Source organism: Nicotiana tomentosiformis, chromosome 1 (assembly GCF_000390325.3).
Source record: "Nicotiana tomentosiformis chromosome 1, ASM39032v3, whole genome shotgun sequence".
In the NCBI taxonomy this organism is placed as follows: Eukaryota; Viridiplantae; Streptophyta; class Magnoliopsida; order Solanales; family Solanaceae; genus Nicotiana; species Nicotiana tomentosiformis.
Genome location: NC_090812.1, coordinates 93,197,501 through 93,216,001, shown reverse-complemented (window position 1 = coordinate 93,216,001; position 18,501 = coordinate 93,197,501). Strand labels below are relative to the sequence as shown.

The window sequence follows — 18,501 nt, the reverse complement described above, 5'->3', positions numbered from 1 at the left end:
GGTATATTCAGACGGGGTCCCAAGTACCCCGAGTGTGACTCGAATCGAAATCGGAACAAGAATTGGACTTAAGCAAAATCTGAAATTTTGCCTTCTGTTGTAATCACACCTGCGGATTTTTGACCGCAGGTGCGATCTCGCAAAAATGAGCCTTCCATCGCAGAAGTGGCCTGGGCAGGCTGGGCAAAGGTCCGCATATGCGAAAACTTTCACGCACCCGCACATCCGCAGAAGCGGAAGGCAGCGCAGGTGCGCATTTTTCCTCCGCAGGTGCGAGGCCTCGCCTGGCAGCCCCATTTCGCAGATGCGAGCTCGTATGTGCGAGTCCAGGCACCGCAGGTGCAGAAATGCCCGGGCAATGTATATATCGAAGAGTCCGATATTTTTACTCAGTTTGGTCATTTTGAGCTTGGTTAAGGCGAATGTTTGGGCGATTTTTACGGGAAACATTGGGGTAAGTGTTCCTTATCCTATATTGATTATATTTCATGATTCCATACTCGTTTATATCATGAATCCGTGAATTTATGAAAGAAAAATCAGATTTTTCTAAAATCTTCCAAAAACAAAAAAATTTAGATTTGAAGGTCCATTTGACATCAGAATTGGATAATTTTTGTATGGTTGAGCTCGTAGCGGAACGAGCGTTCGGATTTCATGAGTTTTTCCTGGGATTTGAGATGTGGGTCCCACTATCGAATATTTTAATAAATTTTAGATTTTTATCCGGAAAATTTATAAATTCATATTGAATTAATTCCTATGATTAGTATTGAATATATCGAATTGTTTGTGAATAGATTTGAAACTTTTGGAGACAAATTTAAAAGAAAAAGTTATGGTTGAGTAATTGATTGGAATTTGCAAAACGAGGTAAGTGTCGTGGTTAACCTTGACTTGAGGTAATAGAACCCTTAAATTATTTGTTATGTAAATTGCCTGTGAACGACGTATAGGCGAGGTGACGAGTGTCTATACGTCATCAAATTAATTGTTTGCCTGCTTACTTGAAAAATCATAAATTATTTTAAATCATGAATTAATTATTATAATAATTATTTCTCTCCTATTCTTTGCCAAATATTAATTCTTGAATTCCTGCATTAATTGTTACATGCTATTTGAATTATGTGTTTTAATTGTTATTTGACATTTAGCATATTAAATATTAAACTGTCTATTTTCTCCTTGATTTTCATAATAATTTGTTATTTGTCATTGTTTGTTTCATAATTAAATCATAATTATTGTATGCTTGTTGTCTTATAATTTTATATTAATTGTTGCATTTATTGAAAAAATTTCTTCTATAAGAAATGATTGAAATGGATATATTGGAGGATCGGGTTGCACGCCGTAACAGACTTATTTAAAAAATTCATATTAGAGGATCGGGTTGCTCGCCACAACAGACTTATTAAAAGTCAATATTGGGGGATCGGATTGCACGCCGCAACAGACTTATTAAAAAATCTATATATATATATATATATATATATATATATATATACATACTTGATTGAAATAAATATATAACAGACTTATTAAAAAGTTCATATTGGATGATCGGGTTGCACGCCGCAATAGACTTATTAAAAGTCAATATTGGGGGATCGGATTGCACGCCGCAACAGACTTATTAAAAAGTCTATATATACTTGATTGAAATAAATATGTAACAGACTTATTAAAAGTCAATATTGGGGGATCGGATTGCATGCCGCAATAGAACCGAATGTGAATATATTGTGAGAGCGGGTTGCACACTGCAACGGAATTGAATGTGAATATATTATGAGAGCGGGTTGCACGCTGAAACAGAATTGATGGAAATGATAATTGGTTATAACTGCTGAGTTGGCTTCAATTATTATAAATGAGTTACCTGATTTATTTTGTTACTAATATTGCGTACATGTAATGTAAGTGACCCGCCTTAGCCTCGTCACTACTTCGTCGAGGTTAGGCTCAGCACTTACCAGTACATGGGGTCGGTTGTACTGATACTACACTCTGCACTTCTTGTGCAGATTTTGGAGTTGGTCCCAGCGGCGTACCATAGACTTGCTCGGATTTCAGCTACCAGAGGAGACTTGAGGTATAACTGCATGTCGTCCGCAGGTCTGAAGTCCCCTTCTATTTTACTTTAGCTGTGTGTTTATTTTCAGACAAATTTATTTTATTCAGACCTTTATTTGTATTTATTCTAGAAGCTCGTGCACTTGTGATACAAATTCTGGGATGGTATTTAGACACCATTATTTTTAAGGATTATTCACTACATTTCAGACTTTACTTCCGCATTTGTTCTTTGTTATTAATAAATTTAAAAATTATTTTAAAAATGGATAATATTATTCTAACGTTGGCTTGCCTAGCAAGTGAAATATTAGGCGCCATCACGGTTCGAAGGTGAGAATTTTGGGCCGTGATACCTCGTCACTACTTCTTCGAGGTTAGACTAGATACGTACTGGGTACATGTTGTTTATGCACTCATGCTACACGTTTGTACTAACCGTGCAGGATCTGAGGCAGGTGCATCTGCTAGTCATTCAGGCGCGTACCCCCGTTACCCCTAGGAATAGTGATGAGCTGCTCTTTGTGCCCATTCTGCAGCGCCCGCAGTCTCTCTTTTGTATTTATTTTCTGTCTATCTTATTCCAGACAGTAGTATAAGAGGTTTTATATATTCTACTAGTTGCTCATACACTTGTGACACCGAATTTTGGAAATATTCTAGTAGACACTTTATGATGTTTAGTATTAAATTCACTGTATTTACTCTTTCGTTAGTTTATGCTTTACTTTTCTATAAATTCGTACTAATTATTCTCTTAATAAATAAAATCAAATACTTTAAAATTATTAAAAAGAACAAATACATGACTAGTTCACCATTGGCTTACCTAGCGGTGATATTGGGCACCATCACGATCTATAGGGAAAATTGAGTCGTGACAGAGAGCGTGTGCCATCCTCATTTTGCAATTTGGGGCTTAGGGTTCTTTGAATAGTGTGAAAGAAAAGAACTGAAAATTTAATGGAGAGTGTTGGCGCTTTTTTAATTTGGATATGTCCGCCAAATTTGTAATAGCCATTAACGACTGGATATCTTAATATTAATAAGCCGGATATTATTTTTTGTTATTGTAGAATTAAAAAATTTTGTTAACGACCGAAAATATTTTTGGTCTTTAAAAGTGTACTTATAACGATCGAATTTACGTCCCTTCGTTAAAAAATGGTCGCTAAAAGCCAAGTTTCTTGCAACTGGATAATGTATGGAGTAGAGTGTTGGTCAGTCAAGAGCTCTCATGTTTAAAAGTTGCAAGTAACAGAGATGAGAATGCTAAGATGGAAGTATGAATATACTAAGAGAGATAAGATTGGGAATAAAGATATTCGGGAAGGTAAAAGTGGCTCCCGTGGTGGACAAGAGTGTCTCAGTGAGAAGTTATGAGAGGTTGACCATAGTAGGTTTGAGAAGGGGTAGAGGTAGGCTTAAAAAGTATTGGGGAGAGGTAATAAGGTAAGATATGGCACATCTTCAGTTTACCACAGACATGACCCTTGATATAAAGGTATGAAAATTGAGAACTAGAGTAGAAGTCTAGTATGTAGTCGCGAGTGTATCTTTAGGATCGATAGTATTATCATATTTTCTTATACTTAGACTAGTATTTACCAGTTGTTTTGCTTGAGTTTCTTATCATCTTATTGTTGTTGGTATTGTGGCGTGTTACTATTTTCTTTTCATGGTTTATACATTATTGTTTTCTTTTCAACTAATGTTATGACTATACTTCTCATAAGCTTAAGGTTTATCAAAAATAATCTTTCTATCTTCACAAGTTAGGGATAAAAACTGCATATATACTATCTCTTCTCAGACCTCCCTTATAAGAATTCACAGTATTTATTATTATTATTATTGTACTACTACTTTATATCTGGATACTGGAGAATGAAATGAAAAAAAAAGGGAAAAGGACAAAGCGGATATTATGTGTCAATTATATGACATAATTTGCTTAGACATGAAGTTTATTACTTAGTTTCTTGAATTTTTTGTTATTACAAGTAGTATTTTTTTATGTAAGAAAAGTGATGTTTTTCGTGTTGAATTCTTTGAGAACGTTTTCTACACGTTTTGTACACAAAACGTAATTTTGTGCAAGTTTTGTTTGTATCGGACGGGGAGAGGAAGAGAAAAAAGGCACGTAAAGACTAACAAGAAGCAAGATTGAGACACGTCATTTCATAATTTTGTATAGTTCATCTGCCAAAGTTGACGTGGCAATCATGCAAGTGTATATCACAAAGTCCATTTATGAGCTGTTCCAAAGTAGGACCCACGTATCCTAATAACGTGGAGAAAGACGAAAAGCCATTCTAAAATTCCCAAAATCTTTCTTCTGCTCCAATAATAATAAAAGGAATTTTTACGTTCCTACATATTATTTGAAACTTTATTACTCTTCCCGTTCAAGTTTCAATTTAATTTCATCTTATATACAAATTTATCAATTATATACACTTTAAAAATTAAATAAGTATCTCTTTATATTAGTAATTAATTATTTCTTATCCTTATTCTCTCTCCCTCCTGCGCTCTCTCTCTCTCCGTCTCTTTCTCTCTCATGCGCTCTCTCTCTCTCTCTACGTCTCTCTCTATCTCTCAATCCCTAATTCCAGTAATGTAGAGCAAAGGAAAAGAGAGTACCAATTCTACCATTGACAGCCATTAAAAAGCTTTGAAGTTTTGAATTCGAATTTGGGTTTTCAAAAACCATTATTTGTTTGAATTGGGTGTTGTTGCAAACAATTGGGAATTCTCTCTACGTCTCTCTCTATCTCTCAATCCCTAATTCCAGTAATGTAGAGCAAAGGAAAAGAGAGCAGCAATTCCACCATTGACAGCCATTAAAAAGCTTTGAAACTTTGAATTCGAATTTAGATTTTCAAAAACCATTATTTGTTTGGATCGGGTGTTGTTGCAAACAATTAGGAATATTTTTTGGAGTTTATATTTTAATTTTGAGGGTGTTTTGGTGAAGATTAGACTTGTTTTGGCTGAATTTCAGATTGAAACTCGACGACGACGAAGAAGAAGAAGAAGAAGAAGAAGAAGAAGAAGAAGAAGACATGACATATATTATACTTACAAAATTGTAGTAAAGTTGTAGTAAAATTATAGAAAAATTATATTATGTTGTTTATATATATATATATATATATATATATATATATATATATATATATATATATATATATATATATATATATATATTTGAAAAAAATATTGTATGAAAATTAAACAATATTGTATAAAAAATGTATCTAAGTTATATGATATTGTAGTTGTATATAATTGGGTAAAAATAATGTATGAAAGTTGTAGATAAGTTGTACAATATATAATTAGTTGTATAAAATTTATTTTTACTATGTATAAATCAGATACAAAATATACAAAAGACATATTGTATAAAATTTGTATAAAAGTTATATTTAAGTGGTATGATATTGTAGTTGTATATAACTGGGTAAAAATAATATATGAAAGTTGTAGATAAGTTGTATAATATATAATTAGTTGTATGAAATTTATTTTTACTATGTATAAATCAAATACAAAATATACAAAAAATATATTGTATAAAATTTGTATAAAAATTGTATTTAAGTTGTATGATATTGTAGTTGTATATAACTGGGTAAAAATAATGTATGAAAGTTGTAGATAAATTGTATACTGAATACATTTTTACTTGACCCATCTTCCTTTAATGATTGACACATACTTGACCGAATACATTTCAGACACACATATCTATTTTTTTTTCACTTAGACCAATCTTTACAACATAAGAAACAAAATAAAAATATATTTTTCGCTTGAAGTGCAGAGGAGCAAGTCCACCTTTTCCAGTTTGTCAGTGACATTTGTCGAACTTAGGAGGATGAAATGCTATGAGTTTCCTTTGCTTCAAATCCCGTGAATTTTTCACTCTGAATCCAATCCATTCTATTGTTTGGCTTAATTCAAAAATCAAAACTTTTATCCAACAAGCTCTCTTAGCCTACTCTAAACCTCTTATTGCTAAAATCAAGAAATTTCAAGCTGAATGAAAGAACCCACTTATCTCGTCTTTACTTGGTTGTTACTAAGTTTACCGATACACTAATTAATCAATGCTTGTCATGTGGTGCATTTCAGCTACTTGGTTCATCACCTACTGTAATGCCTCTACACCTCCAATACGGTCCAGAGGAACCAAATTCTAGTCAGGAATGGTTAGTCCGTTGGACTTTATCACATATTTGGCGACCACGGTCCAAACCAAAAACGCTTTAAAAAACAAAGCATAAAAAATCTCATTTTCCTCTCAACACCTCCAAATTCACTATTTCTGTTCTCCTAAAAACTTGCGCCTTTCTTCCAAATTTACAAACTGGGAAAACAATTCATGGCAAAGTGACAGGGTGGAGAAAAATAGCTTCCATGATTATTGTATATTAAGACGGAAGAAAATTAAGGAAAGAGAAGAGGAGGAGAAAAAAATGGTGTAACTAAATCCCTTGATTGAAAGCACAAAAAATGAATTTTGGAGCCTTTTAAGGTGAATTGTATATATTTTATAACTAAAATATATTTAGGTCAGGTAAATACCTAAATATAAATATTTTTCATAATAAGATTTTAAATAGTATATAGGAATGAAAAAAATTCCATAATAAAATAAGTAAGACAATTCATTTCATTGTTGTTTTTCAATTCTGTTTTTTGGGCCTTTTTGCCAACTAGGTAAGACGCGGTCACCTGGTACTTTTATTTTTGGGTTGGCATGAATTATTAAACCCCCAATATAGTCCTTATCCAATTATTTACAATTTGCTTAGATTTCATGTCTAAGCAAATTATGTCATATAAAATGAGATCTCTTCTTACTTTATTAGTTGTCAAACTGTTTGGTATGTTTCGGTTATATACCAAATTCAAGAATTTAACTGCCTTATAATTTGAACTTAAATGTTTTTTGCAATGCTTTATCTATTTAATTAATTTTCAAACTTTGCTAAAGACAGTTTATAGTTTTACATACCACACTTTAAATTAAAAATACCATGACTCACATAGGGACGGATATAGCCTTTCGATTATAAGTCGTATGAATTTATATATAAAAATTTATTAAATCTCACAAGTATTAGATTTGAACCCATAATTTTAACACGACAATGAGTTTAGTACTAAAATTTTTAAAAATTAAACTCATTAAATATAAATTTTGGATCCGCATTTCAACTTACGAGTTTGAAGAATAATAGTATTGTTATCTTAACGTACAGTCAAATAATATCTTGTATAAAAAAATAATAAAAGTATAATCAGGCGTCAAAAGGGACGCTGGAAGAGAATGAAAAGTAGGAATTACGAAAAAGCGTAGTGATAACGAAACATGGTGTTGAAAAATTTAAAAAGTAAAAAACAAAATTTTGCCACATAGATACGATGTCGTGTAGGTGGAGTAATTCTTTTGTAGTTTCCAGGAAAAAAGGCAGCCAAAAATATCGTTGGTGTGACTTGTGAGAGAGAGAAAGAGAAAATGGAAGAAGAAACCTGAAAGGTTGTTCACCTGTGAATTTATTTCTTGGGTTTACAAATACAAACCCCCCCTCCTTTGAATTCTTTTACTCTCTCTCCATTTTCTCTGTATTATTGAATCTTTTTACGAAAAAACCGAAAATCAACTTCAAGTTCAAAGATTGTTGCCACCCCTAACACCCCAACAACAACAAAAAAAGCTTCACCTTTACAATACCAATTTAGTTCATAAAGCTTCACCTCTAATTTTCATATATTGATCCACCAAAAATAAAAAAAACCCAAGAGGAACGAAAGAAATTGTAGAATTTGAAAAGGCTTTTTTTTTTGTCAATGGATAGTATTTGTTTAACGGGAGGGATTCAAGGTATGGCGGGGCCGATCGCCGTCGCCGGCACGGGAGCTTTAGACGTTCGTGCAACCCAATTTAGTACATCCGCCGTTGGCCGTTCGTCGGCGGCGTCCATGTCGGTTGAAAAGCCATCTTCTTCTCAGAGGAATAGAAATACATCATGGGGTTTTTCATTTAGGTACCCACTTAGATCTTTTTGGTCAGGTGGTAAAGGAAGGTACGATGCAATAGCTGTAGACGACGCCGTATTGATGGATGAAAAGGAGGAGAAAATTGAGGAGAAGAAAGATGAGGAGGGGCAAAATGGGAATTGGGTTTTGAAGATTTTGCATGTTAGGTCTATGCGTAGTAAAGAAGAGGATGATGATGTAGGGGACAAGGGTGGTGGTGGTGGTGTTGAAGATGATGTTCAAGAAAACACTGAAGGGCAAAATGGTCAATGTGGTGGTGGAGATGAAGAGTGTGATGTGTGTTCGGTGGATGATGATGAAGAAAAATTCAAATTTGATAGAAATTCTTTTTCTAAGTTGCTAAAAAGGGTGTCATTAGCTGAAGCTAGATTGTATGCTCAGATGTCTTATTTGGGAAGTCTGGCTTATGCTATACCCCAAATTAAGGTAATTTCTTCTTAACTTTTTTGTTTATGTTGATTGTTCATTGTTTAATTTCTGAGGCTATTTGGAAAAATGAGGTCTTGTAAATGGAGAAATGGGTAGATAATAGATATATGATTAGATTAATGTATTGCATAAATTGATGGAATATTGAGTATGTAGATCTAACTTCTTCACTTGCTTCTGTGAAAGGGGTGTCAGAAAATTGCAGCTTTTAATGCTTAATTTTAGTGTTCTGAGGTTACAAAGGTCTCAAAAGGCGCGATCTTTAGCTTTAGAGGTGTTTTTTTATGTATTATTAACGTGATTTGGGTTTTAAGGAATCAAGATTTTTCCCTTCTTCTAGCTGAACCAATAAGTCTAGATTTGAAGAAATTGGAAAAGACAGCCATGTTTTCCAAGATAGTCTTTTCATAATATGCTTATACAAGCTTTAACCTTGTTCTGTGACTGTGTCAAGTGGATAACTTGATCTTTGGTTTATTTCTGTTTCTGTTTTAGAAGCAATGTCATCTGGAAGCCATGTTATGGGAGTTCATGTTTCTGTTTTTGTTGGTGCAGCCAGAAAATTTATTGAGGAATCACGGATTGCGGTTTGTCACTTCTTCATTGGAGAAGAAAGAACAGGCAGAACAGGCAATGAAAGCTGAGAAAGAGAAGGCAGCAGCTGAAGACCAGGAGAAGAAAGAGAATGAAGTTGTTCAAACTCAGGTAGAAGAAAAGAACTCTACAAATTCAGTAGAAGGGGATGGGAAGACCAGTGGGAACAGGATAAGTGCATCTACTGCTTACCATATAGCTGCCTCTGCCGCGTCTTATCTGCACTCTCATACAAAGAGCATTCTTCCTTTTAAATCTTCCAACACTACACCAAACAAAGATTCCTCTGAAAGAACCATCGGATGTGATGACAATGTAGTTGGAAGGAACAGGGAAGTTGTTTCTTTTATGGCGACCAGCGACTCAGTGACATCAGTAGTTGCTGCAAAGGAGGAAGTTAAGCAGGCTGTTGCAGATGACCTGAACTCGAATCATTCTTCACCCTGTGAGTGGTTCGTATGTGATGATGATGAGAGTTTGACAAGATTTTTTGTCATTCAGGTATGCATGCATCATAGCCCAATTTGATCTTCACCTTTTTCCCTCTCCATTTTGTTGCTGAATTTCATCTGTAACTTCTCTCAGGGATCAGAGTCATTGGCATCATGGCAAGCAAATCTACTCTTTGAACCTATTCAATTTGAGGTATTTAGGCACTCAAATAAGTGCTTGTGCAAAATTTAAACTATGTTCTGTTTTCTAGTCACTGTGTTATCGTGCTAGCATAACGCGCACAAGTACTTTCCTAATAATACCAGTGCATTGACGGAGAGTTGTGATTGCATCTTTCTTTTTTAGGGTCTGGATGTAATGGTTCACCGAGGTATTTATGAAGCTGCAAAGGGAATGTACGAACAGATGCTTCCGGAAGTACGTTCACACCTTAAATCTCATGGTAGTCGTGCCAAATTTCGTTTCACTGGGCACTCCCTTGGTGGAAGTTTATCATTGCTCCTCAATCTAATGCTGCACATAAGGGGAGAAGTTCCCCCGTCTTCCTTGCTTCCTGTTATAACTTTTGGGGCACCGTCAATAATGTGCGGAGGAGACCGCCTCCTTCGCCACCTTGGCTTGCCTCGGAGTCATCTGCAGGCAATCACAATGCACCGAGACATTGTACCCCGAGCCTTCTCTTGCAATTATCCCAATCACGTTGCAGAATTTCTTAAAGCAATCAATGGAAACTTCCGCAATCATCCATGTCTGAATAACCAGGTAGAGAATAACGTTACACAATTTACATAGAGAATGACTTAATGTGTTAAGTATTTTAAGTTCTATGTTTACTCATAACTGTGTTTTTTTATCAACAGAAGTTGTTGTTTGCACCAATGGGGGAGTTCTTAATTCTCCAGCCAGATGACAAGTTTTCTCCGAACCATGACCTACTACCTTCAGGCTCCGGTCTGTATTTAATGAGCGATCCTGTATCAAGTTCAACAGAGGCAGAAAAACAAATTCGAGCTGCTCAGTCTGTGTTTTTAAACTCACCCCACCCACTTGAAATCCTAAGTGATCGCTCAGCCTATGGTTCTGGAGGAACAATACAAAGAGATCATGACATGAACTCATACTTAAAATCTGTAAGAAACGTAATTCGCCAAGAGCTGAACAGCATTAGAAAAGCTCGGAGGAAGCAGAGGCGCAGAGTTTGGTGGCCATTGGTTGCACCAAGTGGGGTTAATGCTGGTATTGTTGTTAGAAGGCATGTGGAATCAGGTAATATGGGCCATGGCCAGTTCAACTTTGCTGGCATTTTACATAGTGGGAAAGAGTCGTTGAAGCGATTCAGTACACTAGTTGCGTCGCAGCACATGCACTTGCTTGTGGTGCTTCTGTTTCCTGCACGGTTGCTTATCGTCGGGACTTTCAGCATGTTGAATTTCCGTTGAATCGCCAGAAAGCATTGGACAAGTTAAAGGAGGGTAGATGATTCTTTATTCTTTTGACAACTAAAGTCCCCCGGTATTCTGAAAGAGGGGGACTTACCTGAATGAAAGAAACCTAAATATGTCAGTATTAGTGAAAAATAGATTTACAATTTGGATCCAATTCTTATTGGTCAAAACTATTACAGATTATTCTTCCATTTATTGGAATGCAAAGATGTATATCCTTATGTTTGAGTAGTGATGATATCGTCTCTTCTCACATAGATGTTCAACTTTGAATGATCCTTTGCATGAAAATGGAACATGTATTAAATTGGAATGTGAAGGTAAGAATCATATGCAAGATTGAAAATAGAGGCAAGAGCAAATTCAGAATTTAGCGTCAGAATGCGTAGTAGTTGTATTCTATTTGAGACAACACACTTTTATTTATTTGATACACAATAAAGACATATTGGCTAGATCTGCCCGCGACTGTAACCTAGTGTTAATTTATTTAATATTTGATGTAACAAAAATGAATGCTAAAAGTTGGGATAACGATGGCTTGCCCTGCATTTCCAAAGTTTTGGGATGAAACGCCTTCTAAGAGGCTATTCTAATTCTGCTGATGTTTAAGTACAACCAATTGAAAATTGTTGACAAGGATTATAAACATCACAATCACCAGGAAACAAGAATCGCGATTTGTCAAAAAGTAATAAAAAGGAATGATGTAATCGAAAGAGAGTGGTATTAATTATTAGGCGGGTGGAATAAACACGATATTTTAAAGATGAGAAAATATCGAAGGTGCAAACATAGCTTTTCACATCTTAGTCTTAACGTCTCAATCACTAAGCAATTATTAAAACAGTGTCCAAGAAGTTATATCTAACTTTAGCATTTGGGAAATGTTAAAGAATTGGAAATCAACCATCTGTGTGGCAATCCAGATTCCTTATTTGGTAAGGCTTTGATAATGAATACTCCATCAGATACACTGTAAAGAAATAAAACAAGGAACGAAATGATGAAAGCTTTGAAGTTTGAGAGAATCAATATGTGATACTTCTTCCCGATCCCGCGCATAACGGAAGTTTAGTACACCGCGCTGCCATTTTCAATATGTGATACTTCTTTCTGTCCTTTTTATCTATCGGTCCAACTAAATAAATTTGGTCCAAAAATATTATCGCTTTAAAAACTTAGATGATACTACTAATTACTTTTTGTCAACTCTATCATTGCTCCAATATATAATTTATACAATCTTCTAAAAGTCTTACTAAAGTTACCAATATTGACAAGGGTTGCTCCGATGTTTAATACCCCACCTACAAGCAAGGTTGTGGGTTTGAGTCATCAAAGGAGTCGAAACGTTAGGTAACGGGTGAATATTTTAACCATTTATGTGAAATCATTTCTTACCCCAGCCGGCCCTCCATTTTTCAACAGAAAGGTCCAACAGTACTCTCTGTGACAATACATATAAACTTTAGGGTTTCAGTTATATATAGTGACAAATTAATTTTTTTTTTAAACTATTACCGTAATTTAACATAATATAACTATTCAAACCCCCCCCCCCCCCCCCCCCAAAACCTGATACATACACAAAAACATCCACCAATGTTGTGTCTGCTTCTAAAGTTGAAAGTGGTTATTATAATAAAGGGTCCATACTGACAGCTGAATCTTGATTTCCTCTCGAGTTTAATGCCTATCCAAATCCAAAAATGCAAATGGGCCACCGGACCCCCCACGTTAAGAAGCCATTTTTCATCTTCATCTACGTTTATGTGTATTTTTTTTTTTGCTTATCTGTACACGCCATTAATTAGACCCCAATTTTGTCAATACCCTTTCTTTCATTTTCATTTCCCTTTTTCCCCATTTATATTCACAAATAATTGATAAGTTTCTTAGGTATATATGCATTGTATATCCAATATTATGGATAAAACATCCACCGTGGTTGAGGATAAAACAAAAACCACAAACAAAATAAGGTGTAATGTTTTGAAATTGGATTTCTATAATTGACTTTGTTCTTGTTCCTGCCAAAAGGTGTTTTTCCTGTTCTTAGATTTGACGTTACACAAACACTCCAACAAGTGATCTAGAAGGATCCAAATGGGGGAAATACCCAGAAATTCAGTACCAAGTAGTAATACTTTCTTGTCGAGTCAGTTGACGATTAAAACAAGTTGGATATCATTCTAGTATACCCCATCCAGTATCCACCACGTCAGCCTTCATATCTGTTTCCTGGTAGAATTGGAAATGTATTCATAAACAGAATAATCTTCTCAAAAAATATAGGAGAGAAAATGCAGAAAATGCTACTCCTTCAAATTTATTGCACGGGGGGCTGCTGAGAGTCCGGAATCAAAGTGTGGTTCTTTTGGACTCAAGCAACACAAATAGGTTAAAAAAAACCGGGCATCATTTTATATATAGCGCGGTGAATCACCGCGCTATACCTTAATGACAGTTCTGTCTGTTAAGATATAGCGTGGTGAATAACCGCGCTATATATAAAATGTGGCCCCACGAATAATTCATCTGCACTTAACTGCTCCAGCAATAATTCATATAGGTATAGCGCCTATTATGCATGCGCTATACATCAAATAATTGTAACCCCAAACTGATTTTTATCTTATTTAAGGAGTTTCAGAATTTGGTAAAAATCCATTCAGGATTCTTCAAGTCTTCCGAAATATTTGTTCGTTAAGTTATTTTGCATTTTATCATAATGTCCAAAGAGCAAAAAATTAGGGTTTCATTATATTTGGGGGGTGAGGTTGTGGCGGAGAATAACTCAGTATGCTATAGTTGCTCTCCACAGTGTCATGTTAAGTTGGCACTTATAATGGGGTACGATAGTTTGGTATCGTTGTTATGTAAAAAAATGAGTGTGAGCAAACGTTCGGTGAATATTAAAGTAACCAGAAGATATCCGTATCCTGTTACTCCGCAAGGGGTTGCTTGTTATGCTGAGTTTAACATCGAAGACGATGAAACTCTGATAGATTTTTTGAGGACTCCGGATAATCACCGGGAACTTCTTGTGATAAAAATATTGGAAATGTACGTCAAGGCTGAAGACGTTCGCAATAATGAGATTCCGCAAAGTAGGGATATCACTCAATCATCGGGTGGTTATTTTGGAGCAGTTTTAGCCGAATAGGTTCCGGGTGAAAGAGTTTGGCCTGATCTAAACTTATCTCTACGGGCGAATGAGGAGCGAGGACATAATTTCTCCCCAAGTTTACATAATCCACAAGTCGAGTGGTAAACTTCAATTTTTCTTTATGTTACGATTTTTGTTTTTATGTATTGAATTTGTACTAACACTTATATATTCCACAGGGGGTACCAACCAGATATGAATTTTATATGTTATGAACCAACGGACAGTTGAAATATGCCTAGTTTTGGTGTGTTGGATCATGGTGGTCCATCCGGGAGTCATCACCAACAGGATAATGTGCATCATAGGATATCAACACCTTATGATTTGTAAGTGAAGTGATAAAGTTTATATGTAAAGTTTGGATGAATTTGAGAAACTCATTATTTTATTGGTTGTGCAGTAAAAACGAGCAACTTGAAGGTCATGTCCTTACTCAATTGCCCGAAAATGACATATTTAATCGGGATCTGGCAGATGCGCAGAGTCAGGAAGATGATAGTGATTATGACAACAATGGTGATGAGTCTGGAGATAACACACCCTTCCCTGATGAGGGTAATGGTGATGAGGACGAGAATGATGAATCTGATTTGACGAGGGAGCATGCTCCACCTCCCGTTAGACCAAGAGTGTACGAGTCTCATGTGCCGTTTTATTTAAGGGATGTTCCCTACCTTGATCAGTTGCCAAGTATGCCGGATGTCGATGCCCTCACAAGGGATCTTGACAAAATTCGGACAATAATGTGGGATGAATTTAGAGCAACGGTGTTGTCAAAGGGCATGCTTTTTGCTGATAAAGCGCGCCTAAGCAGGGCGATGCGAATGTACAGCATAAAAGAGTATCGTGAGATCGTCGTTCATGAGTCATCTTCGGAAGTATACAAGGTTATTTGTCTTAGATGGTTTCAAGGTTGTAATTGGATGCTGCGTGCGAGAAAGTTGAAAATAAATATGTGGATTGTGGGAAAATACATTGGCACCCACAATTGTGAAATTGACATATTCAGTGGGAATCATTTTAACTTGAATGTTGACTTGATTTCTCTTGTCTTGATTCCACACATAGAAGCGTCCATAAGGTACAAGATCAAAGAGTGTATAACATATGTACACCAGGCATATGGATGTACCATTACCAAAAGAAAGGCATTTCTCGGGCGTAAACATGCGTTTGAAATTGCTTATGGTAACTGGGATAAGTCATTTGCTGCTCTACCCAAGTACATGGTTGCATTGAAACACTTTAACCTAGGGACTCTTGTTGAATGAAAGCTTGAGCGGAGTCCGGAAATACCAGAATACATATTCAGATATGTGTTCTGGGCATTTAAACTAGCCATTGATGGTTTTGTGCATTGTCGGTCATAATATCCATAGACGACACTCATGTCTATGGAAGGTATGATATTACGTTGTTGATCGCCGTTGCTGTAGATGTTAATGGAAGTATATTTTCCCTATCATTTGCTATTTGTGCCAATGAAAGCCAAGAGACGTGGACATTATTTTTGAACCACTTGAAGGAGCACGTTGTCAAACAGCGTTCAGGTATTTGTCTAATATTTGATCGGCATGATCGGCATGGTGGTATTTTAAGTGCTGTATAGAATTTGTGTGCATGACAGGAACTGTATGCCTACCACCGTTACTGTGTTAGGAACTTGAAGGCCAACTTCCAGAGGGCTTATCCGAACAAGGACTTGCATGATTTAATATGGATGGATGCAACAGATCACCAAGAGTGTAAATTCAGGAGGTGAATGGAATTGATTAGGCAGGAAGACCCAGAAGCCTATCATTGGTTGATGCGACATGAGCTTGACAAGTGGTCTTTGCATGTGGATAGTGGTAGAAGATGGGGAATTCTGACTACAAATGTGTCAGAGTCTTTCAATAGGTTATTGAAGTCTGCACGTGGATTGCCAGTCACTGCCATAGTGCAGATGTCATTCAAGCAGATGGCGGAGAGTTTTGTTAAAAGATCTAGATGTGCATCGTCATTTATGGAAAGGGGTGTACCCGAATGAATCATTATTACGCTAAACATAGAACCTCACCAATATGCGCTATGTGTATTGCCATGTCGACCTAAAAAAGTTGTTGGCCTGAAAAAGCTGATGACCTGAAATACTGGACCCACTTGTACCCGAATGAATCATTATCACGCGATACATAGCGCCTCACCAATATGCGCTATGTGTATTGTCATGTCGACCTGAAAAAGTTATCGGCCTGAAAAAGCTGATGACCTAAAATGCTGGACCAACTTGTACCCAAAAGAATCATTATCACGCGAAATATAGCGTCTCACAAATATGCGCTATGTGTATTGTCATGTCGACCTGAAAAGGTTGTCGGACTAAAAAAGTTGATGACCTGAAAAAGTTGGACGCACTTGTACCCTAAAGAATCATTATCACACGAAATATAACGCCTCACCAATATGCGTTATATAACCTAAAATTACTCTTAGCTGCCTATAAAAACCTCGCGCATTTTAGTTATTATTTGCGTTGTAATGAAACTAATAGAAAAACTTTCCATTAATTTTCCATTTTCGAGCATTACGACATGTTTGGATGCAATTACGTACCAATGTGTTACTATAGCAAACGTGCGATTTTGAAGTCATGTTGGTCAAATTGCAATCTGGGGTGCAGACGTTGGATGTGTAAACAAGTTGTAAGTATTTGTTAATACTTTTTATATAACATATTAATTAATAGTCTTGTATTATTCTCTCATTGGTAGGACGAAAAGAACTGTGATTTTGATGAATGGTATGATGAACCAATTAATCAAGAATACTACAATAAATGTTTACTAAACATTTGGAATCTTACTGGTGAATATGAACTCCAGATCGTGAAATTACAAGAACAACTTGCGGCATTGCAGGAGAAATTAAAAGAGGCAGAGGAAGAAAAAAATAGGTTGGAGGAGAAATTAAGTAGTTAAAGCATAGAATAATGGGCGATAGTGACTAAACAAACACATTGATGCGTTGAGTGTAGTATTTTATTTTTATGTTGTACGTGTCATGTGTTATCTTTAATTGGTAACGAATTTAAATTTTATGTTAAGCTGTCTTTTTTTTTGTGTGTGTGTGTTGAAGTGTTAAACTAATAAATATCTCGAGAAATAAAAACACATGCGCAAATTATGTAAAACATAAATAATATGGCTATTATATAGTTAATGCCATATATACAAATAATAATAAATGTCAATGTGTCCCACAACTTGTGTGCTTTAAAGCATTGGCTGGCCTGAGGCACATCTCATCCCGCCCGGCTACTCTATCAGGATTATCCTCATCACGTCACCTTTTTATCGGAGGATGTGCTGCAACATGATCGCCGGTAAGGTTGGCAGACTGGGTAGAAGTGGTCGTCGGGCCGGCAGTAACTTACTGGATAATAAGATATTTTACTATATGAAATAATAATTACTAACGTACGTGTTAGGAAAAAAAATATAATAGTCATACCATGGTCTCAGCGGGCTTTTGAAAAGATCATCCGTCTTCGGCATCTCAGTATCGCACAATGCGGCCTCTGTGGCGGGCGATGCCGATGTCTTTAAAAAAATAAAAATGCTTTAGATATTACTGACTAATCAATGAGATAAAAACAAATAGATACAATAGTAATACAAACAAACCTGTGCATGAGTAGCGCCGCAAGGCTCTATCGGAACATCGAGGTGCACTGGAGTAGATGAAGTAAGTACTAGATCCTCAGCATCCCTCGGTGATGAAATATAACTCAGTGGTCGCCCACTATGCACCTCTCGTGTCGGACGAGAATCAGCAATCGTCGATAACTCTAGGGGATCAGAAAAATACTGATCCCACTCATGTCGTGTAATGGCCGTGCCCGTGATCAATAATGGAGTTGACGGGTTCCCCTGCGAAGTCCCTGGCGACAACTAAAGGCTGAATGACAGCATGTTATGATGAGCATCGTGTGGCTCAGGGTGGTCACCCGGCTGATCATCTCTAATATCGTCCATGGGTGCCTCAACGCCCCCTTGCTGGGGACCCCGTCCTCGCCGACCACCACGACCTCGTGGGACACCCCTTCCTCTCTACCCAAGGCCTTCCACGTCTACCACATTCAGGCTCCACTGGTCTTTTCCCTCTTTGCTAATCTTCCCCTCTAACGCGGGCCGGGCGGCGACGGGCATGGGAGGAAGAAACCTAAGAGAAGACGCTCGTCTCTTAGGTACTTTGCCCATGATGGTACTC

General features: G+C 36.4%; 1 protein-coding gene across 1 annotated transcript; it reads left to right on the top strand.

Moving 5' to 3' along the window:
• Positions 1-7,576: 7,576 nt before the first annotated feature.
• LOC104091376 (phospholipase A1 PLIP2, chloroplastic) lies at positions 7,577-11,330 on the top strand. The gene is made up of 5 exons (XM_009596702.4): positions 7,577-8,580; positions 9,139-9,678; positions 9,763-9,822; positions 9,976-10,392; positions 10,491-11,330. The coding sequence occupies exons 1-5, from the start codon at positions 7,945-7,947 to the stop codon at positions 11,067-11,069; spliced, it is 2,232 nt and encodes a 743-aa protein (XP_009594997.1). The 5' UTR covers positions 7,577-7,944; the 3' UTR covers positions 11,070-11,330.
• Positions 11,331-18,501: the final 7,171 nt, after the last annotated feature.

What these genes read in the sequence shown, in the direction of transcription:
- LOC104091376 (XM_009596702.4), top strand. Translation starts at nt 7,945, where the DNA reads ATGGATAGTATTTGTTTAACGGGAGGGATTCAAGGTATGGCGGGGCCG. An exon ending in ATGCTATACCCCAAATTAAG is followed by an intron (nt 8,581 to 9,138) that starts GTAATTTCTTCT and finishes TTGTTGGTGCAG; the next exon opens with CCAGAAAATTTATTGAGGAA. An exon ending in CAAGATTTTTTGTCATTCAG is followed by an intron (nt 9,679 to 9,762) that starts GTATGCATGCAT and finishes AACTTCTCTCAG; the next exon opens with GGATCAGAGTCATTGGCATC.